Below are 27,003 nucleotides of genomic sequence, written 5' to 3' on the forward strand. Positions count from 1 at the left end.
AGGCAAAGATCTTTCTCCATTTTTCAAGGACACTTTCTGCTCCAGTACCCTAACACACTAATGTGAGGAGAGGAGAAACTGTTTCTAAGGAGAAAGATGCATGACTATTGCTGCCTTAGAAAAGATTGAAACAAACTTCCAAAAATTCTTTTTGCAAATTCATGGTGCTGACCCATTCTATAAGTTGATGGGTTTTGTTTCTCAGCAGCAGCAACTTTTAGGTGCACAGCTGCTTTTCAAGACCATATGCATGGATCGCAACTACATCGTGGGACTGCTGACAAAGTGAACCTGACAGGAAGAAGCACAGATTATGTTTATAATCCATTATTTAGATCTGAAAACTGCCCAGATAAAGTTTTTTTCCAGTTGCACTGCAATGACAGTCAAAAGGGGACATGTCAAATCCCTGCAACTAACTTTGTGGGCACATTTTGAACAATACACTTGCATTTATTTGCAGAGATTTATAAATCATCAGCATCTGAACAGATAAGGCACACGGATTCTTGTCCTGGGGATTCTCATTATTAGACAGGCATAGTTCCCTAAAACAATTTACTACCTAACCAGAGTCCAATCTCTCTTATTAGTCCCAACAAATTTTAAAGGGTTTGAACTATTTTTTCTGAGCCCCAAATGCACATTGGCTCAGGAAAATGACATGAGGGTGTGCTATCAAAAGTCCCAGAGTAATTATTCCTTCAGAAACCAACATTCAAGATAGATCCTTCAAGCTGTTTTCATGCAGATCCTATTTGATAAGCAGAGGGAAGTGTTGCCCCAACCTTTCCTGCACACTCCTCCCAGAGGTTAATATTTATTGGTACAGTGTATGCTAACTAATGCTTGGCTACTGAATTAGATGTTTGACTACCAGCCTGACCCCACGTGAAGAACTCTGATAGGTAGTATCAACAAGTTGCAGAATAAGATCCATTAAGGTCTGAGTTGTTTCTGAAGTCATATAGTTCAAAGTTCCACCTGTTTTTCACTGGCACTCTTAAGATGCTTCAAGTAAAAGTGTGTGATGGATTGTTGGGGAGGAGGGAGAGAGAGAAGGACATGGTTCATCACTTTGCATACAATACCTTTTTGCAACATCTGAAGAGCAAATGAAATGCCACGCTATACACAGAAAGCCACTTTCCTCATCAAGATATCCCTCTTAGAATAGTCTCCATAAATGCTTCTGTCTCTGCTTAAAGGTGATAAAAGCACAACCTGAGCAACGACATGAAAGATCTGCTCCAAATTATCTGTATGGATTTCTGCAAGTGACTATTAACTCTCACCTTATCTAGTTAGACCAAACATGGCCTCTAGAAATAGATAGCAAAAAAATTAATCAATATCTTCACCGCAGGTCGCTGCATTAAACGCCACCTTGTATGCAATGGAGAACCTGATTGTGGGGATGAGAGTGATGAAGCTGACTGTGAGGATGCTGAATCATCCTGTGATCATATGGACCCAATCCCAGGAGTTGCAAGAATAGCACAGGGGTGAGTTATAAATCTTTACCTCATACCATGATTCTTTGTGCTTAAATATCAGGGACATTATTCCTTTTAAGCCATCCTGTGCCATGCTAAGAAATACAAAGTTTACACATTCTTACCTAAATGGTGGAAGCAGGGGAATTCCACGAATATTATTGCAGAAGAGCTATCCTTTCCCCTTTTATATCAAACTACTATTTATAGAGTTGAGGTCAACAATAACAAGGCAAAGTTTTTCAAACAAAAAATTCAAAAATATTTCTGGGTATACACAAATTCATCAAGTGTAAAATCTCCAGGTTTTTCAAATAATAAGTTCTTCAGGAAGAAAAACTTGTTAAAAATGAAAACAAGATATTTATAATTATATTCAGACTTAAAGGAAGGTGTTTTTCCCCCTGTCATTATATACAAGGCAAAGAAAAGTTTGCACTCTATTCTCAAGCACCTCTAAAAATATCAAATGAATTATGCCTCATTATAACTATTACATATACCAGAAGGGTATATGCAAATATAAGACATAAATAAATAAAACAACACATTTGCAGTGACATACTTGAAAGGGGAAAGGTTTGAATCCAAAATTGAGGCTGCATCTGCACTGCAGATATAATCCAAAGTTGACACCAATTTAATTGCCATGACTCAGTGCTATAGAATTCTAGGAATTGTTGTTTTGTGTGACATTTAGCCTCCTCTGACAGGGAGCTCTGATACCACAACAAACTATAATTACAGACTTCCATTGCATTGAGCCATGGCAGTTAAACTGTGTCAATTCGGATTATTTCTGCAGACTGGATTCAGTGAGATCCTGGTTTATACTCCAGTGGTGGTGGTGGTCAATTTGGTTTCAATTTATGATGGCTGTATTGACTTCAAGGTCTCTCATTCATAGGGTTGTGATAAATAAAACTTGACTTGATGGCATTTAACAATAACAATCAATGAGAGTGTACTATGAGCCTTGGATAACAAGAGCCCGGCTCAGATCTTGTAAACTCAGGTGCATGGCTTCAATTATTGAATCAATCCACCTGTAGTGCAGCCTTCCTCATTTCTTGCTGCCTTCCACTAAACATTATTACATTGTCCAGTATATTATCTCAGCTCATGATATGTACAAATACAACAGCCTCAGTTTGATCAGTGAAAGTTATTTTTTCAAGCAGTGTGTAGCAGAATAACTGGGGGTGGTGATGACAGGAAAGCTATCTCCATCAGTAGATCAAGCTGCTCACTCAGACCCCGAGCAACATAGGACCCACCTGTATCACTGCCCCTCTCCTACACTATCATGTTCACATCTTGGCCTAAGAATTCAGTTAGTAAATCCAGGTTAGAGATGGAAAGACTATCTGAATATATTCAGAAAATGGACAAAAAAAAAATGTTTGGGAAACACTGATGAGACGAATCCTGGCATGATGAGAATCTTTACAGTTTGGGGGTTATTCTGCACAAAATTTACATGTGGTTGTGTGGAGAAAACAGCAGTCTCTGCATACAAAATAATATTTCAACACAGGGCTATTAACTCCAGCACAGAAAATGTTGCTTTCTACACAGAAAAAAAACCCAACAACTTGTAAGTGAGAATTTGTTCTGCATTAAACCCATGCATGGTTAATTTGTATAGAAAAGAGAATATTCTACACAGAAAATGGCATTTTATGTGAGGAGTTAATAGTTCTGCATTGAAATATTATTTTCCACACAGAAAATACTATTTCATGTGAAGAAAATGCTGTTTTCTGCATAAACCACCATGTGTATGTTTTGGCCTAAATAGCCTTTGAAAACTGCATGGTTTTTGAATACTTTCTTGCAGTGGGGAGAAAATGGCTGAAATTATTCATTGCTACTTCCAAGAAGAAACTTGGTGAATTACATCCCTAAACCAGGTATCTGTGAAGGTTGATTTAAAAAGACATAATAGAAGCAGTGTTGCCGGAGTGAATTTTTGGACCAGGTGAAAGTCACCAAAAAATAAGTAGTTTTGAAGTTTCATAGATCTTATTTTCAGATAAAATGCTCAAATGAAAAAGACTAGGGAGGAGACTAAAAGATATTGTGCTTATACGACTTAGTGGACATGGCTACACCAAAATATGTGATTTATTTGCCCTGGGGAGAGATGATTTTATACCATTTGAAAGTGGTCCTTTATTCTCTGAGGGTTCATCTGCTCCAGCCTCTAGGTAAAGCTACCCAATTTGGCTTCTATTGACTTTCTTTACCTAATCCAGCATCTAAAATTATCTCTCGCCATGTCAATATAAAGACTGCCTAGTTACTCTCTGTTTTCCACTGATAAAGGAACCTGTAAACTTCATCCAGGCTGGAGTTTACAGAACAAGTTTGTATTTTCCAAACTAACTTTTGTGTCTTCCCTTGCTCCCAGTATGCTTAGTGGCTACATCAGGTGAAACCTAATACCATGGCATCACTAGACAGCCTGCTCTCTTCCTTCTTCACTACATTTTAAGAAACATTGCAACACAGCTCTAAGATTAATTCTTTCTCCCTTTCCAACATATGTTTTAGTAACATCTTGTCTAATTAAAGAGATCTCAAAAGCTTTCACACGTATTTTGGTTTCATGGTTGTCCTAATAAAGTTATTACCCCAATGTAATATTGTAGACCTTGGAATTTGTCTTATAGCCAATGTGGCTTTTTTGCTTTGAATGTGAAGTTTAAAACGGTAGTTCAGGAGGAGTCTTAAGATGGTGATTGCATGTTTATTCAAAAGTAAATCCTCAGTGTAATTTATTTTCAAACTTACTATGTGCATAGGATTACACCATAAATTAGCAAAAACTGTCAAATGCAAAAGATTTTAGATTGCACCAAAACATAAAGGGATGTTCTTCCTCTGAAAATATTAAAAATCAACAATAATTCAGATTTGCCTTTGACCATGATCATTTCTTAAAGCAATTAAATATACCCTAAAATATGCAAACATTGCACATGCAGATCTGAAGAACTGCTGAAGTTCAAATATTCCAAATGAGAATGGTGTTTAAGAATTGATTCTGAATTTGGTAGTTGATATAAAGTTGCATTTGACAGAAGCATACATGTTCTTTACATATTCTAAAGAGTAAATACCAGGTGCTCTGGCTATATTTCAGAGAAAGAAACTGGCAGAACCACCTCTGAGTATTCTTAGAAAAAACCCTATGATATTTATGGGGGCACACACATACACATCCTTTTGGGTTCAGCTGGGCTTACATTTAGGTAAATGAGTAAAGAATTGCAGATGTAATTGTCTTCAAAGAGAGCCTTCTGAATCACCCTCCATCTGCCTAGCTTTCTTGCTATCTTTCTTATCCACCTTCCTGGAAAAGAATTCCATGAACCTCAAAAGCTTGCTTAAACCATTTATATATTTCCGCTTGGTGTAACAGAGACAATATGTTCCTGTTCTGATTTCACTGCAATCTCTCTCTCTTGCTAATAATAAGGTTTTCCATTAATCCAACAGCACCTTTCTCTTGAGGTGATAGCTTCCTCTCATTTCGAGAATGTGCCTATGAAAAACACTCTGGAAGAGTTGGGGAAAAAAGAATGCTTCTCAGAAGAAGCAGACTATACTTACATGCCTGTTCATGTGTCTCTTCATTAAAGATACAATATCCTTACACAAGATGGAGCAGAGATAGTGTATGATCCTACTTACTATGGGGGACACTGTGAATCTGTCTATAATGGAGATTGGCGAGAAGAGAAGTATGATCCTGTATGTGAGAATCTGTACTATGGGGATGATGAGAAATATTTTCGACAGCCATACAACGTTCATTTTTATCAATTTCTAGTAAGTATTTGTAAGCTGTTGTTGCTTTTTCTGGAGCAGGACTGCCAGGGGATTTACAGGGCTGTCCTGGTGGGGGCTTCAGGAAGACGTTCCAGATCTACATGAGACCCATGGGCTGCACTTTCTCTGCTATAAAGTGACATGCCTTCAAAAACAGGGTTTTGGCCTTGAACCTGGCATTCTTAAGTCTCTCCAATATTACAAGCTTGGAATATGGTTGGTGTTAATGCACAGACTCCAGGGATTGTGGAGTTCTTGAAGAAGTGTGTGTTGTCCCATTGTCGGAGCTAAGCTCCAGAGCAGACAATACTAGCTCCAGCTCAACCACCTGTGGTCAATTTGACTCCCTTTTCAATATAACTGTATCTGTTTTAGAATTCAAAGATATAGCTGCGTCAGTATGTAGAATCAGTATGTAGAGAGATATTGTAGCACCTATGAGATTAAGTGAAAGAAAGAACGTGGCAGCATGAGCTTTCATAGACGTCAGTCTACTTCCTCAGATTTTTTTTGTAACTGTTTCAGTTACTTTTGATGTTACAAATGTGTGGCCTGGGTGTGCTTTGCACCACATACCAGTAGCTTGTATCATTCTGGTGTTTTAAAAGGTAACTTAAAAATTACTTTTGATCAACAAGAAAATATAAAGGTTTTTTTTTTAAAGTGGTAATTGTAATGACCATTAATAACTTTGTGGCTCTCTTGGGACTCAAAACTGCAACAAAATATTTTCAAAAAGCATTTTCCCATACTCTATGGGTAATCTAAAGTATCTTGGTCTGTTTAACTAGTTTGTTTCCCTTTTTATTTCAGGCCTATGCTGATTCTGGTTTTTCCACAGAGTATTTTGATAATGCCAGGGACTTACTGAATGCTGTAAAAAAAGACACCTCTTGGAATGCTGGTTTCACAGTTGGCGTAGGTTTTCCAAACACACCTATTACTTTAGAACTAGGCTTTAGATTATCAAAGGGAAAAGGAACTCTGAGAAATACTACAGACTATGCATCAAAGGTAATGACAAAAAAACACTGTCCTCCATTCTTGTTCTTTTTGCTGAATAGTCCACTCATTCCATAATGGATCACACTGTATTCCCCATACCCACATTCCCCTGAAGATACAATAATAATCATAGCTGAATTAATTCATGTAATTGCATATGTCTGATGATTAGGAATTCTATTTGTTTTCTGTATTACACTGAAGCAAACAGTATAATCATAGTGGAAATGATATTGAATGATTATGCAAATGACTGTGTGCCTCCCCTACCCATCCTCTTTCATAGTGACATTAAATATAAGTGTTTTGAGTGTGGGGGGTGGAATAGGATGAGAGAACAAAAGTAATAGTTCATCAGCAATAGTTGTCTTTGGAGAATAATGGGGGCTGTGTGGGTGTGTGCACATGCATGTGTGTGTTTATGATAAGAAATTGCTTGCATTATAGCAAACTACAAGAAGCTTTTATTTCAGTAATGGTTTAAAATATTGTGGAAACACAGAGATATAAACAAAAGTGGTTTTGACAGTGGTGTATGTTTGCTTGTGTTTTTGTTGAACCGATGAATAATTTGTTGAGGGCAGAAACATTTCCAGAAAGAAGAGAGAGGAGGAGTGAATACTTTGTCTGCTGTGTACAAAGTCTGAATCATCCACACTGAAGTGCATTTCTTTTGAATCTTGTCTAGGTTTCTAGGGGGGGTGGGCTTTAGATGACTGATGTAACATCAGCCTTCCCAGTTCAATTTCCATATTCTGCAATATCTTCATTTATCATGTTGCATTTTCCCATAGTCAACATTCATTGACTATGGGATAATGTCACTGTTTCCAGAAAGAAAAACCAGTGGTGGGCTTTTTGCATTTTTGTGCAGAAGAAGGATTCTTAGTAGACATAACTTGTCATTTAATCTATTTCTACTGTGACATCTTCTTCTTTTAAAGGGGGAAGAGCCCTGTTTTCTTTTCCATGTGGCCTTCCTGAGAGGAAAGGCCCTAAAGTGGCATGAGATCACAGCTGTGAACTCCAGTGAGCTCATATTTCAGTCTGGCTATGTTGCTTTGCAGAGCCAGCATGGTGTAGTAGTCTGAGCATTGGACTATAATTCTGGAGACCACGGTTTGATTCCCATTTTGGCCATGTAAACCTACTGGGTGACCTTGGGCAAGTCACACTCTGTCAGACTGAGGGGAAGGCAATGGCAAACCTCCTCTGAACAAATCATGCTAAGAAAAACCCATTTTAGGTTCACCTTAGGCTCACAATAAGTCAGAGATGACTTGAAAACACACAACAGCAAGAGCAAGTTGCTTTAAGTGTATCCTGATGAAGTAACCGGGGATTAAACAGAAACATAAAGATTTGTCTTGTCATGATGGGACAAAAACGAGTGTTCTTTTTTTATTTGCAGAATTTAGGATTTATCCGTGCTCGTACCAAAGTACAAACAGCCCGTTTCAAGATGAGACGAAACAATATATTCCTAGATGAGCACATGCTTCAGTCTCTGATGGAGCTTCCAGATCAATACAACTATGGAATGTATGCCAACTTTATTAATACGTATGGCACCCATTTCATGACATCTGGAACCATGGGAGGTATCTTTGAATACATCCTTGTGATCAACAAAGACAAAATGAATAATGCAGGTATGCATATTTCATTTACTCTGCCTATGAGGGCATTAGAATCTAATCTTCTTGTAAAGCCCATAAATACACATCAAGCATATTGACCAGCAGGAGGTTGCAATTTGTTGTAATGACCTGGGAACCTGCGATCACTATTCAATACGCTTGTTCTTTGTATTCAAGAGGGTAATGAGCTTAAATTCCCAGATGAGTTTTCTGGAGCTAATATACATGTTTCCTTATAGGTACAGCAATAATACAGCAGTGATAACCCCAGGAATTTCTTCTCCACTAGATAAAACCAAAGCCTTGAAAACTTGCCAGAATGCAAAGTACACAAGGCAGCATCCTGCAGGCAGACCTAGATAAACTCAAAGGCATTTGTTCACTCTGAACATGTAAACAAACTATGCTTTATACTTGGCATTACATCTGCCATTTTGCATAGGGTGGCTTTTAAGCTATGGAAAGACATTCTGGCTTTCAGTAAATGAAGATATGTAGGAAAGCACAATTCTGCCTGTGAATCATATTAGGTAATATAAGCATCTGCAGTTATTTGCTTTGCACAGCAGTGTATGGATAGTGCAAGCATAAAACCTTTCAATCATGAATGGGAAATGTAGTACTATAATAACAACTCTGCTACATTAACCAGATTGTTCTCTTTTGGGGGGGGGGGGGCATTCATTCTGCTATAAATACCTATACCTTCTATGATAACCATAGTCATTGGTCCCAACTCTCCTCCTACGTTCTCGTACAGCAATTGCTTCTGGGATTCTCCTATATTGTCCCCCACTATTTTAATAGATCCTGAAGAGAGAGTCTCTACTACCAAATTAATGTCATAAGAAAATGATCTGGCTATGATGACATGTTGTTGAATTACCTCAAATCATCCTCTACCCACCCAACAGCAAAACCCACATCTAGGTTTTGTTCCTTAACTTCTTGTGTGCAGATGTGCTAAGACTATTGGCATGTGTTCTCCTTTTATGGATTGGAACATGTAAACATTTTGTAATGACTGTATGATTTTGCAATCTAAGTAGTAGCCTTGAAAAATATGTGACCCCCGGAACCATCAGAGCTTTTTCCTGGTACTCATAATGAGTGCACCAGAGAGCAGAGAGATAGGAAAGATAGGATGATCAGTAAACTCCTGGTTTGTGTTATCAATGTCCGAAGCACTTCTTCTGACGCCAGTCCCATTGGCATGTCATATTAAATGGACTGGCATCCAGATCTGAGAGGAATGAGATTTTGTTTGCGGGGGGGGGGGGGATGGTTTATGTTATCAGCCATTTTCTTATAGAAAAAGCTTCCCATATATAAAGTCTATACCAGGGGTTCGGATGCGGCCCGTGAGGTGGCAGGGACCAGCTCCAGCCCGGTCCTGCCGCCACTGCCACTACCGCCGCCGCCCTCCCTCCTCCTCCTCACCTGGGCCACGCGACTGCGCTGCACTCCTCCTCCTCCACCGCTGGAGGAGGAAGAGGAGGGCCGCCGGCCTGGGGAGAGGAGGCAAAGGGGGAGCCCGTGCCACCTTCCCCACCTCCCGTGCGGGCCCGCGCCCGCCCTCCCTGCCTCCCAGCGCCGCCACCTCCTTCTCCTCTGCCTCCTCCGCCCTGCCCCATGCGCGCAGCTCATGGATGAGGGGGGGGGAGAAGGAAAGAAGAGGGGTGGAAGGGAGGGGGGAGCAGAAGGAGGAGGAGGGAGCAGGAGGGAGGAGGAGGAGAAGAGGAGGAGGGGGCGCAGAAAGAGGAGGAGGAAGAGGAGGAGGGGGAGCAGAAGGCGGAGGAAAGAGGAGGAGGGGGAGCAGGAGGAGGAGAAGAGGAGGAGGGGGGAGCAGAAGGAGGAGGGGGAAGAGGATAGGGGGGGGACAGAATAGGAGGGGAGAGGAGAAGGGAGGAGGGAGGAGGAGAAGAAGAAGGAGGAAGGAAGAGGTGGTGAGTGGCAGAGGCCTCAAAGTTTTTTAAATTTTTTATTTGGGTTGCTTTTAATGCTAAAAGTCTCCCTTGTTTTGACAGTGTAGTGTGATGATAATGATGATATATAGTCAGCTTGGAAGCATGCATTCACTGTTTCTGAAGCCGAGAGAGTGTGACTTCCAAAGTGCCTTTTCTGTGTTTTTTGGTTCTTTAATGGTGATTTGATATAGAAAAGCCTTGAGGCAAGGCCCAGTGTAAATTGCTGTGATTTTTACAAACTCACGCGCAGTGAAGAAAAACCACAGTCCCTTGACCAAGTACACACTCTGAGAGTCACTTGGTGCAAGAACTGTAAACCCACCTTGACATGTTCAATATGATAGCATGTGAACCCATGTTCAGTGTGAAACCCAAAGAGTTTGGTTATCAATAAGCCTCTGAATATGCACAGAGATTGCCATGTTAAGTAAAGCCATGTTCAATGCCCAAATGTGCTGTTTGGAATGGGAGGGGGGGGGGTTTGCCAGAAATGGAAGTCCCATTTCTATCTGCCTAGGTATATACCCAAATGTCCTCCATTTTTGATACATGCCTAAGAAAACATGCTTTATATTAAACAATTTTTTAAAAATCATCAAATTTTTTTCACATGTCCTCCATTTTTAAAAATGTGTACCATTGAAAATGTTGTCCTATATTATTTAATTATTTAATTATTTATTTTTTTGCTCCCTACCCCCCCCCCCAATGTCTGGGGGACACCAAACCCGCCTCCGGCTCAAAGTTTGCCTTACCCTGGTCTATTTATAACCTCTTTGACTACCATTTTGATTGTTTCAAATGTTTAATTAGTGAAGCCTGGTACAAGATGTATCCAACCCTGCATAACTGTTAGCAACTGTCCACATTCTCTGGTGGATACTGAAACCACAGCTAAATATACATAATAATAATAATAAATAATAAAAATTTTATTTTACCCACCCTTCCAACGATCAGGCGGCTTACAAGAATAAAAACACACACAATCCAATATTAACAATACAAAGAAGATTAAAAACCATACAAATTACATCAACACTTCTAAAAAGAAAATACAGAAAAAAAGCCCCGTAGCCCCAACCTCTTGGCCACCGGAAGAGGAGGAGGCCCACAGGATATTTTCGGGGAATGCCTGTTGGAATAGGAAGGTTTTAAGGTCCTTCCTAAAATTGGGCCAGGGTGGTAGACAAGCGGAGCTCTGTGGGCAGCGCATTCCAAAGGCTGGGGCAGCTATGGAGAATGTCCTCTGTTTGAAGTGGAGGCTAACCTAGCCCCAGGCACCTTCAGTAGCTGCTGCCCAGATTGTTCTGAGGGTGCGAGGCGGAATGTACGGGGAGAGCGGTTCTTAGTATTCCCTGCGGCCCAAGCCATTTAGGGCTTATAGTTAATTACCAACGCCTTTAATTGAGCTCAGGAAGCGAATGGGCAGCCAATGAGAACTTTTAAAACCGGTGTTATAATGGCTGGTCCTGGAGCGCCAGTGACCAGCCGGGCTGCCATATTCTGCACCATTTGTAGCTTCCGAGTTTGGTTATAGGGTTGCCCCATGAGGTACATTGCGAAGTCCAGTCTCGAAGTTACCAGAGCATGTACGACCGTTTCAAGGTCCCTCTGGGCCAGGTATGGGCGCAGCTGGCGAATCAGCCGAAGCGTGATAACAGGTGCTCTTTGTACTGTCGCATTCACCTGAGCAGTCAGGTGAAGCGACGAGTCAAGAAGCACCCCCAGACTGCCGCACGGAGTCCTTCACAGGGAGCGTGACCCCGTTAGGACAGGTGGAATCACCCGCATTCTGGACCAGAGAAACCTATCACTAGTACCTCCGTTTTCTCTGGATTCAGTTGAGTCGGTTTTCCCTCATCCAGCCCATTGACTGACTCTAGACAGGCCACAGAGAGACGACCGACCATCCCCAGTCACTGCATCAGTCGGAGACATGAGAAAATGATTTGGGTGTCATCAGCTGTACTGATAACCCCGCGCCCCATGTCTCCGGATGATCTCTCCCAGCGGTTTCATGTACCTGTTAAATAGCATGGAGGACAGAATGGCTCCTTGAGGGACCCCAGTTTTTAAGGGCCTCTCATCGGAGCACACGTTCTCCCAGCTGCACCATCTGGGACTCAAAGAGAGGTAGGATCGTAACCACTGGAGCGCAGTGCCCCCGATTCCCACCTCTGCCAGGCGTCCCAGAAGGATACCATGGTTCTATGGTATCGAAATGCCGCTGACTGTACCAAGAGCACCAACAGGACACTTCCCCTGTCGATGCTCAGACGGAGATCATCGCCAAGGCGACCATGGCCGTTCTCAACCCCGTAACCTCCCGAAGCCAGTTTGAAATGGGTCCAGTATATCGTTTTCATCCAAGACCGCCCTGAAGCTGGATCGCAAACGCCCTCTCGATCACCTTTCCCAAAATGGTAGCAGCGAAAACCAGATATAATTATTATGAACCAGGGGTCGAGGAGGCTTTTTTAGGATCGGTTTTACAATGACCATTTAAGATCCGATGGAAATAGCCCATCCCTCAGAGATGTATTAATTATCGGCGTAACGCAATGTTACCCCGTCCCCCCCTGGCCTGCTAACCAAGGGACAGGATCAAGAAAGCAGGTTGTTTCCGACACTTCCGATGATCTTTGTCCACATCCTCGGACTCACCAACTCAAACTGATCCAGTTTAACAATAGTCCACAGAGGCCTCTGGACACTTCTACCCTAGGTTCTGCTACAATGTCGGCGTCCAGACCTTCGCTATTACGAGGGGTTTTAATCCGTGAAAAAGTGTTAAAACAGGTCACAGCAGGCCTTAGTAGGTTCAAAGGATCTGGTTCAAGGGCGAGGGTAGCGAGTTAGCTTCCCTAACCACCCTGAACAACTCTGCCGGACGCGAATCATTCGCGGACGCAATACGAGCACCATACGAACGAGTTCTTTGTTGCTCGTATTGGCCCTTCGTAGATCCTTTACCAATTGGTCTAGGAGAGTCTTGTCGTCTAAGCAAAGTGTTGTTTCCGCCAACGTACTCTAGCCTCGCAAGAAACCCGCTTCCTTGCCCGGAGATCTTCCTTATTATACCAAGGCTTACGTTTGGAAGCGTGCCTGATGAGGGCGCTTGGGAGCGTCCTGTGTGTAGCCCTGGAAAGACCGGTATTCCAAATACCGTGGGGCAATCCAACAGAGTCGCCGTCATTTCAACCGTGGAGCCCCTCTTAAGGCTTTTGGAACCACTTCAGGTTCCATCAGCCTTCGAGGGTGGACCATCCTAACAGTCCACCACCCCCGGGGGGGATCTGGGTGGAAGCCTTTGATTTTCACCTCTACCAGGAAGTGATCCTGGCCATGACAGGTGGGAAACATTAGCTATTTCCACCACGGATTTTCCGCCTCCGAACAGAAGACAAATGAGATATTACCCCGCAATGTGTAGGACCCTGTATCAGCTGGGACAGGCCCATGGCCGCCATGGTACTCCATTGATATCCCGAGCCGCCAACCGGATGGAACTGTAGCTGGCTGTGGTGGGAGATGTTGAAAAGTCACCAGGACAAGAACCTGGGCTCTTCACAACATCAGCTCTAAGCGACCACTTGTCAGCTGTTAAGGGAGTCCGCTAATGCCACGGGGTGGCCGATACACTAACAGAATCCCTAGACTGTCCCTATCCTTTAGGGTCAGGTAAATACACTCGATATAGGAGGTCTGTCGGATGTGGTTCCTGGTAGAGGGACATGTGTTCCTATGTATCAAGGCCACACCTCCCCCCCGCCCCACCTAACCTGCGCTGGTCCTTCACGAGTACCCAGCAGGCAGGGCCTGACCAACACAGCGTCCCCTTCAGGCCCTAAGCCAGGTCTCGGTATGCAAGCCAGTCACACTTAGAGTGCCTCCAAGCAGATCCTGGAGGATGTGGGTCTTGTTATTAATCGACTCTGGCATTGCACGGACACGACAGGGTTTGTGTGCACGGTTGGAGTGACCTCAGGTTCCTTCGGGTTGGGAGGGGGACAGGAAGCGAGATAGATTGATGCATCTATCATGCCTTCCCCTGGAACGCAAGTCCTTCTCCACCGCCATACCTCCCCCTGCCCCACACAACCTCATTGGAGCTCCGCCCACAAAGATGTTATCCCCGGCCCAAGGCATCCCCCGCATCCCTCTCCTCCCCCCACCCCTTCTATTGGGCTACTGGAGGAGCAGAGGTTAACCACTACAGGCATCCTCTGCTCCCATGGCTAATCCACAAGCCCCCCCACACCACATAAAAGCTGCGCAAACTGCGCAGGTACGCAGCAGCGAGCTCCCAGTCCGGGTGCGGCACTTCCCGGGGCAGTGCAACAGATGTGCACCTCCGACCAACCCCGGGGGAGGCCGCCCGGCAAAAGGCGCAGTCCTGGCAGCTGGCAGCAACGGCAGTGGTCCGGCGTGGAGGTAAGAGGGGGCGTGTCAGGAAGGGTTCCCGGTGTTCCCAGCTTTATATCCCCGCGCTCTCACCACCTGGCAGGGCTCCTCCTGGCTTCCCCCCAGGTCTCCCTTAAAGCCCTACCACTAAACTGGCCCACCAAGCGCCAAAGCCAGAGAGTGCCAAGAGTCACCTGGGTCCCGCTGCGTGCTCCCCAGTCCGTGGGCGGCACTCCCGGGGCGGTGCGCGATGCGCACCTCCGACACCCCGTGAGGAGGCCGCCCGGCAGAAGGCGCAATCCTTGGCAGCGGCAGCAACGGCGGTGGTCCGGCGTGAGGCAAGAGGGGGGCTGTCCTTGCCTTAGCTGCTGCCCGATGGTAAAGGCACAGGCACAAACACAAAAGCCTCTCTTGGCTTGGATCTGGCTGGTGTGTAATGCAAGCAGGGCAGAAGAAGCCTCAGAGGCCTCTGGCCCCGCCCCTGTCCAAGTTCCTTGCCTCAGCTGCTGCCCAGATGGTTAAAGGCACAGGCACAAAACACAAAAAGCCTCAGCTTGGCTTGAGCTGCTGGTGGTAATGCAGCAGGGCAGAAAAGAAGCCTCAGAGGCCCTGTCAACCTTCAAGAATTGTGGCTCTTCCACAAATAGTTTCTCTTGAATTTAAAACTTGGAATCTTAATCAAATCACATGTATTACTGTATCAGTCTCCCTATCTTGGATTGTGTATGACTGCTGAATTTCTCATGGGTAGTCTCTCTTTCTGCCTCTTTCATTCATCAGGCGCATGTAATAGGTGCTTATCATTACCAGCATTGTTTCTGACCTTATCCAGGTTGGAAGACCTGTTTATCAAGGTTTTTATTGTCTGCCTAATGAATTTTGCTGAGGGCCGTTTCTTGTAGGAACCAGAGCCCCATAACTTGTATAGAATTCTTTGAGATAGCTTGTTTTTTTTTTTTTTTTTTTTGACTCCCAGCTAGTCAAATAGCTTAGAACCAGCTAAGAAAATTATTATGGTACTGATGTACCAAGATATACAAAAGAATATGTTTTTAGTGCACGCCACATTTATCTGTGAGCATTTGTTTCAAACAGGAAAGCTGGCAATGCCTTCCTGCCTACTCCTACTCCTAACCCACACACAGAAAACTATATCTTATTTGTGCAAGTCTTCTATGATGGAGGTCTATGTAGTAGCAATGCTTCTGAGTTGTTGTGGCCATGGAAATAGTGGCTGCATTTTTTGCTAGGATACAAATCACAATCCTGACTTATGACTGTAGTAGGATCAGGTTATTAATGTGGGAAGGTATATTTCCTGGACTCAAATCTGAGATGATAAAGAGACAGTCTTGCTGAGAAAGGCTTCAGGAGCATACTGCCAAGTGAAGAGAGAGAATAATGAATTAGACAACATCGAGACAATGCCATTATTTTTACTTTATACTTTGCTTACTGTATTTCAGAAAATTAGGTGATTTATCACAACAAATGCAACCCTGCTATAAGGAAGGGGGAGCTGAAGTTCTAAACAGACAAAAAATGTGTCCCAGAAGAGCGATAATTTTCACTTTTATGTAGGATACTTGCATAATTTCCATCTACAGCACACGACCATAAAAAAGTGGGTGCATTTATCAAGCTTGTCCTATGGTTAAGTGCTATGTTGAGGAGGGAAGCATATCTGTGCTCAATGGAATGTCAGCCCTTTGCCTCTCTACAGCCAGAGTCTGAAAGCAAATGTTTCTCCAGAATTATGGGTTTTGTTTTCCTTCTAAGAATACTTTGATGATGCAACTAATATCCAGCATGGATTGCCTGATTAAAATACTGCAAAATCAGCACAGGGGTTTGACTGCCAAGATTCACCTGGACAGTCAGTAAATACCTACTTGCCACATTGAAAAAACAACAATCACATCACATGCCCCAGGATAAACACATCACTGAACTCAATGGTACTTACTTCAGAACGAAAAGGTTAACCAATGATATTGCAGCCAGAGCTTGGAAGTTTCACTGACTTGACACTACCAGATCGCCCCCAGCCAGAATGGGCAACCTGGCTAAAACTTCTAGTCCAAAAAAGTAACTTTTTGAGCTCTGGTTACAACTGATAGCAGGAAGCATTTGATTTTTTTTATGTGTTATACTTGTTGCCCTCCATTTTTGTAGGGGATCCACTCTGTCCCCCCCCCCCCCGCATGTAAAATTGAGGCTCATTCATATTAAAAATAGCATTTGTTGCCCCTTCACGGATTTCCAAGGTCTGAATCTAAGATCCATGAGTGGGAGGGGCAACGGTACAAGATCCAGCACATGTTAGGCCATTTCATGCAGCCTCTACGTCACATGTGGACCTAGCCAGTCTGGAATGGTGGCTAACAGTTAAGACTCCTGATGATTGCAGATGGCAGGCTGTCAGGTCAAGGTCCAATTGCTGTGTGGCAGATGTGAGCTAATTTCCCTAGTCCAGCCTAGCAGTTCAAAGCATGTAAAAGTGGCAAGTAGATAAATAGGAGCCACTTTGGTGGGAAGGTAACAAGTTTTTTCGGACTTATGGTGACCTCTAAGGTCATGGTTAGGGAACACTTCTTGGAGATGAAAGGTTCTGTGGTGGTGTGTTTAAAAGCAACAAATTAGCTAGTTTTTTGAAAATATTTTTCATCATGTTTGTAGAACAGGGGATTGGTTGATTGCTGGACTGTATTTCAAATAAACATACATATTTTATTTAACATAATTACTCTGCTAATCATGAGCAAATAGAATATGTTGCTTTCAAGAGCAAAACGCCTCAGTTCCTGACATAAAGCTGCTTCCTGCATACATAATTGTAGCTACCAGTGAATTATGCTTAATCTTCTTCAGCATAGACTCCAAACATATAGACAGAAAGAAATCTCAGAGGTGCAAGTGGGGTTCAGTAAAGGAAGAGTCAGTTGGTATCACATTGCAAATATATTATGGTTAATGTAGTGCACCAAAGAATTCCAGAAGAAAATCAACATGTTTTTATAGACTATTATAAAAGCTTTGACTGCTTAGATCATGGAAAGCCATGGATTGCTCTTAAAGACATGGGAGGACAACTACCTTTGATAGCCCTGATGAGAAATTTGTACTTAGAACAGAATATGTGTTACAATAGAATATGGAGAAACAGAATGCTTTCCAAAGGGCAAAGGAGTCAGGCAAGGCTGCATACTATTACCGTATTTGTTTAACATGTATGCAGAAAATATCACACAAGGAGCAGATTTAGATTCAAAAGCAGGAGTGAAGCTAGGAGGAAGGAACATCTAAGATATGGAGATGATATCAAATATTATTAGCAGAAAATATCATAGACTTGGAACAATTATTAAGGAAGGTCAAAGAAGAAAGTACAATGGCAGTCTTACTGCTGAGCATAAAGAAAACAAAAATAAGGACCACAGAGGTCAGACCAAAGGCTCTGAAGACATATTTATTCCGACTAGCATATCCGTCTGACTCTCTGTAGTCACTATTCTTGATAGATTTGCACATCATTGACTGATAGATTTTTGGCCGTGTGTTTTTATGTATACTGAGATATGTAGATTTTATATTTTTAACCTGTATGTAACTATATTCTTGTTGTACACCGCTTTGATCATTGGGAAAGCGGTATATAAATAAAGTATTATTATTATTATTATTATTATTATTAATTACATAAATTCAACCCAGATAATGAGGAAATTGAAATAGTTAAAGATTTTCCATACCTTGGATCAAACACTGATCAGAACAGAGACTGCAACCAAGAAATCAGAAGAAGACTAGGAATTGGAAGGGCAGCTATGAAAGAACTAGACAAGATCCTAAAGCTATTGTATTCCCTATTACCATGTCCAGATAAGAAGAAAATCAATTTGTTACAGATGCAACGCTGGAGAAGAGCGCTAAGAATACCATGGACAGCCAAAAAGACAACAACAACAACAACAACAAAGATTTTAGAACAGATCAAACTTGAACTCTCCCTGGAAGCCAAGATGACAAAATTAAGGCTATCATATTTTGACCACATCATGAGAAGGCATGGCTCATGAGAAAAGACAATAATGCTAGGGAAGGTTGCCAGCAGCAGAAAATAGGGAAGACTGCATGCCAGATTGCTAGACTCAATTAGGGAGGCCATGAACTTGAGTCTGTAGGACCCAGGCAGAGTAGTGCAGAATAGGGGGACTTGGAGATGTCTCATCCACTGGCTTGCTATGAGTTCTGATCAACTCAAAGGCAGTTAACAACCAACAACAACCAGGGAAAGAGTTTTCACAGTAATTCATACCACCCATGACATTTGTGATGTAATTCCACTCCACCTTTCCCCTTTGATGCTAATGTAAGTAGCATGGAGATGCCAGATTAACACCTTCCTCTTTCATCAGGCATTAGGCTTTGGCCTAAATCAGTTGGTTCAAACTAGACTAGATCTGAGCCAGCATGGTATAGTGGTTTGAGCATTGGACTCTGGAGACCCCTGCTCAGCCATGGGAATGAATTGGATGACTTTGAGCCAGTCATACTCTCTCAGCTTCAGAGGAAGACAATGGCAAACACCTGAACAAATCTGGCTACGAAAACCCCATGATAGGGTCACCTTAGAGTCAGCATCAGTCAGAAATAGCTTGAAGGCACACAAAAACAACAGTAACAGCAACTATTCCTTCACTGAGAACTTATATGTATGTTTTGTTGACGCACTTAAACTTTTGTTGACCTGCACCAGTTGAAACTAAGAATTCAGTTTACACCTTTCATTTTATTCCTGGCATTTGACATCACTTTAATAATTCAACACTAGAAATTTAAAATCTTGCTTTTTTTCCAGCTATTTTACTTGTTCTTACCATATTATTTGGGATTTCATTGATTGTCCTTCTTTTTATATTTTTAAACTGCCCCAAGACATTGCCCATTGGGTGGTATATAAGTTTTTAAATATATCAATGAATAGGCTAGTTTATTTTAGATAAGAAAGGAAGTTGTAATTCACATGATCTGGAATTTTCTTACTTTCATGCAGAATTAGCAGCTACTTTTCATCATAGCTATTAGATGCATTTTTAATATAATTATTATTCCTGTGACACCTGCAAATATATTTTATTTCTGTTCTTGGCAGCTAAGCAGGGTCAGCCCTATTTAATACTTGGATGGGAGATGTCAACAAATACCAGGTGCTGTAGGCTATATTTCAGAAAAGGGAATAGACAAAACCACCTTTGAGTATTTCTTGCCTAAGAAAAACCTATGAAATTAATGGGGTCACTTTAAGTTAACAGGTGACTTAACAAATAGTCAGAAAGACAGACATACAGAAACACACTGGCATCAAAAAAGGTTTGGACCTTCTGGTTGGCACCAAGATTATCTTTTTCTTTTGTTTTATGATTTCATTGCAAAAAAAACAAAACAAAAACAAAGTACAATTGATTGGTGATTTATATTTACACAGAAAAAGCCTTTCACTTATTATGACAAATTAAAAAATTAAGACCACAAATCCGTATTTGGATCATATTTAACTCCTTGGAATTACATCAAATGGTAAGCAGTCTTTTTGGCTCCTTCCTCAGGTTGCCAATATTTTGTACAGTCATCATTTTGGTGTTTCCATCATGTACCATTGATCAAGCACGGAGCCACCTGAAACTCCCTTGTGGCAACCAGTAAGAAATTCTATCGACAGGCCCTTGCTGAAAAATAATTACTTAACAGGAACAATAATATATCAAATAATCAACCTATAGTTCAACTTTAATTTTATGGCACTTGAACAGTGAGAGAAAGCAATAATTCCTTTTGCTTACAGTAAATAAATTTCACTCGTTTCTGTTGTTAACATTCGTGGGATAGTTAAGTACAAGCAATTGAATACTATTGGATTTATTAATGGATTGTCAGTGGGGAGCTAATGAATATAAATTCAGCAATTGAGAGAGTTGGTTCTATTAGTTGTAGTGAAAGAGAGACCACATTTTAACTTTATTGGAAGCAGTGCACATGAATAAAGAGATAGAAGTTCTAACATCTCCAAACAACATCCTTGCCACATACATTTCCCCAAACCCTGTTCAACCCAGACCTTGACATAGAGACTTTTAGGACTCAAAAAGCATTTCACAGAATCTGATGCAACCATCTCCAAGATTATTTTTCTGTTAGAATCTGAAGGAATTTAGGTTTGCTGTGGGACAACCTGATTTCTGTCTGTTGTGGAATGATTTTGAATTCAATATATTTCCAACAAATTGCACAAATGATGGCTGTCAGAATCACACAAGATCCAGAATACAGAAATGTTGGCATAAGCAAGAGACAAGCAGTGCTCCTCATTCTTCCTAATTTTTCAGTGGTGTGTTTGCCAGCATTGTTAGTTTCCATTTTGAAAATTGCCTAAGCACATGGTGGCCCTTGAAGAAATGGGAGACATGTCTCAACATGTTGAAAATATTATTTTTACCAGTAAAAAAGCCTGATACATTTTGCCCAGTATATTTTCTCAAGGCCTAAGGGCTGTCTGACAGTGGAACACACTCCCTTGGAGTGTAGTGGAATCTCCCTCCTTGGAGGTCTTTATACAGAGGCTGGATGGCCATCTGTTGGGGATGCTTTGATTTGGATTTCCTGCATGGCAGCAGGGACATAGCCAAGAGGGGGGGTGTTCTTGGGGTCCAGACCCCCCTTCCATTAGAAAAATGAATAGTGTGTGCTGCTGCGCCGCCGCACCCAAGCCCCGTTATAATGGTGGCACTTAGTCTGGACCCCCCCCCTTCCTAAAATCCTAGCTATGTCCCTGATGGCAGGGCGGTCGGACTGGATTATTATTCTATGATTCTAGGAGGTATATCATGAATCATAAAAGGCAACACATAAATATGTGATATTGCATTACATAAAATCATAATAACATAAGTACAATGCTTATGGTCTGTACATATGTTCAGAGGTTTCAGGACCGGGAACTCTGAAATATTTACTGGACAAATGAAAACATGTGAGCAAAGGCAATGTTTCTTGGATGTTCCCCAATATCTGCTTCTTAATCACACCGTTAAGCATTACTTAGAGTATTATTAGTCAGTATATAACTGATTGCCATTTTTGGTAGATTTTCCTAGTTTTAAGTATGGGATGTGTGGGCAAAATATACTTATAATGGTATAATATAACCAAATCCTAAAGGCATTTTTCTTAGTAAAAGGTGAAAGTGGATATTTTCTAGCCTGTAAGAGTAAGAGGCAAAGCTATAATGGCAGTGATGGACAAAGTGGGGCTTTCTAGAGTTTGACAGGAACTGATGAAACATGGTTCAGTGTAAACTGTGCATTACTTAGTTGCTGTTTGCCTGCATGAACATCTGAAGAGTCACAGCAAAGATTTTTAAAATGTCATTTTTTGGGGATCATTCTCCCCAAATTTCCCACCCAGCATGGACTGTGTCCATGCTGGCTGGGAATTTCTGGGACTTGTAATCTATAAAAGTAATGTTTCCAGAATTTGTGTCATTTTTTAATGTAAAATCTGTTATTGTCTCTCCACTGCTTTTCTCCACTCCCAGAAATTAAAAGGGATGAAATAAGCAGGTGTTTTGGAGGATCAATAGGTGTGAAAACTGCTCCACCAACAGGGATCGCCGGAATGGGTGCTAAGCTGTCATATGATCGTTGTAAGAAGGAAGGAGGCCAAACAAGAGGTAGGAAACAAATAGACATTTTTCAAAGCATTGTTAGTCATTTTCACACCAGTGAATATCTCCAACTATCCCAGTTTGGCACGGACAGTTCTGATTAATCCTCTGTCATCCAACTTTTTCAGCTGCCTTTAAATTTTTTCAGTTTCTCTCTCCTCCTCTCATCCCCCCACCTTTGTCCTCGGCTTACTTCAGTCATTGCAGACTGAATTCAAAGTAGTTTGTACTTAATGAAGTCAGAAGGGGAGGAGAGGAAAAGCAAGGCAAGGCATAATCTTGTCCTTCCCTGTAGACTCAGCCAAAAGCAAACTTCTGCAGCTTCTCCTAGCTAGTGTATTCTTCTTCATTAATAACTTTTGCCATTTTGACCACACTCTGATGGTGCTTGGCCATATCTGTCTTGGCTTTCATCTGTAAAATGTTGGAGAGTATGCCAGTGGTCATGCTGGTTGAGAGATTCTGAGAATTGTTACCCCAAAAGATGGGAGGACGTGGAGTCTCTGCCAGCAATGTCAGTGTCTCCTTTGAATGTTGGGGAATTAGCTCAAAAGGAGGCATGTGAGTGCTGGGTAGGTTCAGGGATTGTTAACACCTATTGATACCAGAACTAACCACAAAAAACTGCATTTCTAAGATGTTTACTCAGAATTGTGCAAAGGAGCACTCAGAAGAACTAACTCAGCAATCAGACAAGGCTACAGAAAGGGAAGATTGAAAAGTTGGCTAGCAGAAGATTTAGACTTAAGAAGGGGATATATTTACCAATCTAGGCTGACCCAAACGAGCTGACTGGAGGCACCCCTTTTTGCTCCTGAGGGAGGCTGCAGCAGACAAATCATGTGGCCTCCCTCCACACCAAAAAGAAACCATTAAAAGCAGGATCTTTTTGGTGCAAGCGACAGATGCCATGAGTGCGTCATTGGCGCACTGTTGCACATCGATGATGCAATCGGGTGCCATGATGTGCAGACACTGCACTGCGCTTGTGTCATCATAGCGGCCCCCATGTGGACGGGGTCATGCCATGACGATGCCACCACGGCACCATAGGACTCGGGTGCATGCGATCAGTCGCTCTGCAATCCTGAACCCTAAAATCAGCCCAGACTGCTGATTTCTGGAAGTCCGTACTGGGCCTTAGACAACATCTGATGGTACACCGAAAATAGTGAACAATATGGCTGAGATGTGAGCAGGTTTCATACTCAAAACCTTGCCCTTGGGGTATGTGTTGTGTATCCAAAAGGTGTAACAAAAGCTTTGATGATCTTCCGAATGAATGGTCCAGAAAACTTAAGGATTTTTAGCACCAAAGTGTCAATGCATTGATGAAATCTGAAACAAATCTTTGATGATCAGACAGGTGGGGGAAATGTAAGGACTTCAGTGAGGGAAAACAGTATGGTCTCTGTAAGTTTGACAAATCTCTTAATTTTTTTTCCTCTTTCCCATGGGAAATGCAGAATAGCAATAGCAATAGCAGCTACATTTCTATACCACTTCATACTGAACTAGGTAGTCTTAAGGTCTAAGCTAACTGGCCCCAACAAGCTGGGTATTCATTTTAGCAACCTTGGAAGGATGCCAGACTGAGTTGACCCTGGAGCCCCTGACTGGAATTGAACTCACAACCTTGTGGATGTGAGTGAGTGGCTGCAGTACTGACATTTAACCACTGCCCCACCAGAATAAGCAGATAGGAGGAATGTGTCATGTTTAGCATAATATAATAAAGATTTATTTATAGCCCGCCCAATCACGAAGAATCCGGGCGGGTTACAACAATAAAATACATCAATTACAATAGAGTTAAAAATCAACCCTAGACCTACCGCCCCCCATACTCAGTACTAAAACAGATTACAACAATAATAGTATAAAAAACATTAAAAAACATTAAAAGCATGTTTTAAAAGGCAGAAACGATAGGCGGGAATAGACAAATGAGATGGGACAATATATATTCTGGAGAAGGTAACTAAGTTGGAAAGGCCTGCCGGAAGAGATCCGTCTTGATGTCGCATCCACCTGAGCTGTCCAGTTGTGAGCAACGAGTACAGGAGCACCCCAAACTGTGAACAGAATCCTTCAGGGGAAATGTGACCCCATCCAGAACTGGCTGACACATCTCCATTCGGATTCGGGTTCCTATAGCGGTACTCCATCTTACCTGGATTCAGCTGAGCGGTTTCCCCTCATCCAGTCCATTACTGCCCCAAGACAGACATTCAGAGGAGAGATGCCATCCTTAGTCACGCTTAAGTTCTGAGACATAGAGAAATAATATTTGGGTGTCATCAGCGTACTGATAATTCCCCCGCCCCATGTCTCTGGATGATCTCACCCAGCGGCTTCATGTAAATATTAAACATGGGGACAGAATCGCGCTTGAGGGACGCCCGATTTGAGCTCCTCTTGGCACGAAGCAACTGTCCCCAACGACACCACTGGAACCTCCCCGAGAGTAGGACGGAACCACTGCAATGCAGTGCCTCCAATACCCAACTCTCTCGGGTGTCCAGAAGGATACCGTGGTCAATGGTATCGAAGGCTGCTGAGAGGTCCAAGAGCACCCAGTAGGGTCACACTTCCCTGTTGATGTCAGATGGAGATCATCGACTAAGGCGACCATGGCAGTCTCAACTCCGTATTCCGTCCTGAATCCGGTTTGAAATGGAAAATCCTTCCTCTCAAGACTGGTAGTTGATGGCGGCTGCTCTCTCGATACACCTTGCCAAAAATGGTATTCAGTGGAGAACTGGTCTGATGATTTCTCCAGGGGTCAGGAGGGCTTTTAAAGGGTCTGACTACTGCATTCCCTATGGACAGGGATGGGCGCCGAGGAAGAACCGGAGCTACACCTAACTGTACGAGGGAATCGACATTAATTATGTAGTATTCAGCATCACCATAATGTTTTCTCCCCCCCCCCCCGGATAGCCAGCAGGTGGGCAAGGGTCAAGAGGGCAACACCATGATGTTCTTTTGTTTTCTTACTAGGTGGTATGCCCTAGTTCAATTGACCCCAACAGGGTGCACTTTAGCTTCCATGGCTCATGTAGAATCAAAAACACATATCAGGTCATGTGACTTCCAGTCCTGCTTCATAATAGATTAATTATGAAAACATCATATTCAGTGGAGGGGTGATAGGGTAAGAGAATCATAGACCAAAGGAGTAAGTTACCAAATCTGTTGAAATTGAGCATTCCCCCCCTTCATAAGACAGAATGATTTAGTAAAAGCATCACAATAACAATAAAGCATATTGGAAGCAGGAAGCTACACCTGGCCACGAGTGAGGTAGCAGTCCAACATACTTTGGACGCAGTGTTCAGCATAACCACCATGCATGTTTTTAAAGAGACAAGAATCAATCAAACATTAGATGTTTGCAAAGCAAATGACGTGATTGAGTGATACTTATTGGGGGTGTTGTATATTTTGCATTTTGAAGTCAGTTTTGTTTTAAATCCAATAAACAAGTAGACACAGCAATTAGGACAATTAATTGTGTTCACACACGTTACTGACCAACAAAGTTACTCTTCCTTCCTAAGTAATGACAAACAAAATTTCTTTCAAAATAAAACATATGTCTCAATCTTTTCAATAACCTACGTAGGTTTGAGTCAGGTTATCCAGTTTTACTCATAATATATAATAATAATATATATATCTTAAAAACACTGCAGTTATGGGGAGCCCTCAACCATTCCTGAAACAAATGATATGGAAAGCTAAGGGACTAGAAATGGAGAATCGCAGGAAAAATAAAAATGAGGATAGAGGATAAAAAACAGGTAGAAAGAGCCATCCAGATAGGTCATTTATTAGTTCATGCTGAGAAAATTCTTTGAAAAAGGGACAGGGCAAGAACGGGTAAGACATGAGGAGAGAAATAAATATTTTTAAATCACGGAATAGGCACCACTGTGTCGTGTACATCTTTTAAAATCCCCAGAGAGAGAGGATGGACGGCAGTAAAAGAGAAAGGAGAATAAAAATAGAAAAAAAATGTCCACCGACTCTGTTTCGGAGGGTTGGGTGTTGGGCAGGACAAGAAGAGAAGAAAAATTTAAGGCAAGGGACAAGAATGGAATGGCGGGTGTAGAGTCCTGAATAAGAAGAACTTTCTACTATTTCTGCTATCTCAGTAAGGGAACAAATAATAGGGAATACAGTTGTGTCTCTCACCAAAATGCATGGACGGACGTACTGGGGTTTTTCAGCTTTGGTTTTTTTTTTTAATATTTGCATATACATAATGAGATATTTTGGAGATGGGACTCAAAGTCAGACCACTATATTTTAAAATTCTGTGAATGAATCATGTTGGTACATTGGAACCATCAGACAACAAAAGGTCCTTCTCAGCCCATCCATGTGACACTGTGGGAGTCTCCAGTTCTGGAATTCGTATAAGGAGACTCAAACGATAAAATTAAAAATACAACGGCCACAATTAAGCCATGCAATAAAAAGGACTCAATAAACTCACCCTCTCAAAATGACAGTGACAAAAATGGACAAACAGCCAAAAATCTAGGAATGAGGAATAAGAGAAAGAATAAGAATGTCAAGGAAGTGCCACGGGCGTCTGGAGAAAGAAAGGCTGCCAAGGCCCGGGCTAGCTTAAAATATCCAGGGAGGAGTACCACAGAAAAGGGGATAAACAGAAAAGGCCCTGCTTCCCACAACATGAACACAACTTCATTGGAAAATCTTGATTGCTGCGGGGTGCAATTGGTGTGCATGTGGCTGACATAGAGAAAATGTTCCTTGAAAGGGAGGGACTAAAGGTCGACACTCGTTATCTCATCCATGCAGCGGCTATTAGACAGCAGCAACCTTCTGAAACCATAATGCATGAGAGGACTAGCATGAGCAAAATGGTGCTGTCCAAAGTTATGAGCATGTCGCCA

The 27,003-nt window shown here is 42.2% G+C and overlaps 1 protein-coding gene across 1 annotated transcript in view; it reads left to right on the plus strand.

Moving 5' to 3' along the window:
• The window catches only part of C8A (complement C8 alpha chain), a 49,253-nt gene that overhangs the window by 10,966 nt on the left and 11,284 nt on the right, over nucleotides 1-27,003 (plus strand). The window contains exons 4-8 of the mRNA XM_042462713.1: nucleotides 1,367-1,505; nucleotides 5,144-5,333; nucleotides 6,147-6,347; nucleotides 7,750-7,990; nucleotides 21,947-22,081. Coding sequence (XP_042318647.1) covers nucleotides 1,367-1,505; nucleotides 5,144-5,333; nucleotides 6,147-6,347; nucleotides 7,750-7,990; nucleotides 21,947-22,081 — 906 coding nt within the window. The remainder of the gene's footprint in view (nucleotides 1-1,366; nucleotides 1,506-5,143; nucleotides 5,334-6,146; nucleotides 6,348-7,749; nucleotides 7,991-21,946; nucleotides 22,082-27,003) is intronic.

Source organism: Sceloporus undulatus, chromosome 4, assembly GCF_019175285.1.
Source record: "Sceloporus undulatus isolate JIND9_A2432 ecotype Alabama chromosome 4, SceUnd_v1.1, whole genome shotgun sequence".
NCBI classification, from domain to species: Eukaryota; Metazoa; Chordata; class Lepidosauria; order Squamata; family Phrynosomatidae; genus Sceloporus; species Sceloporus undulatus.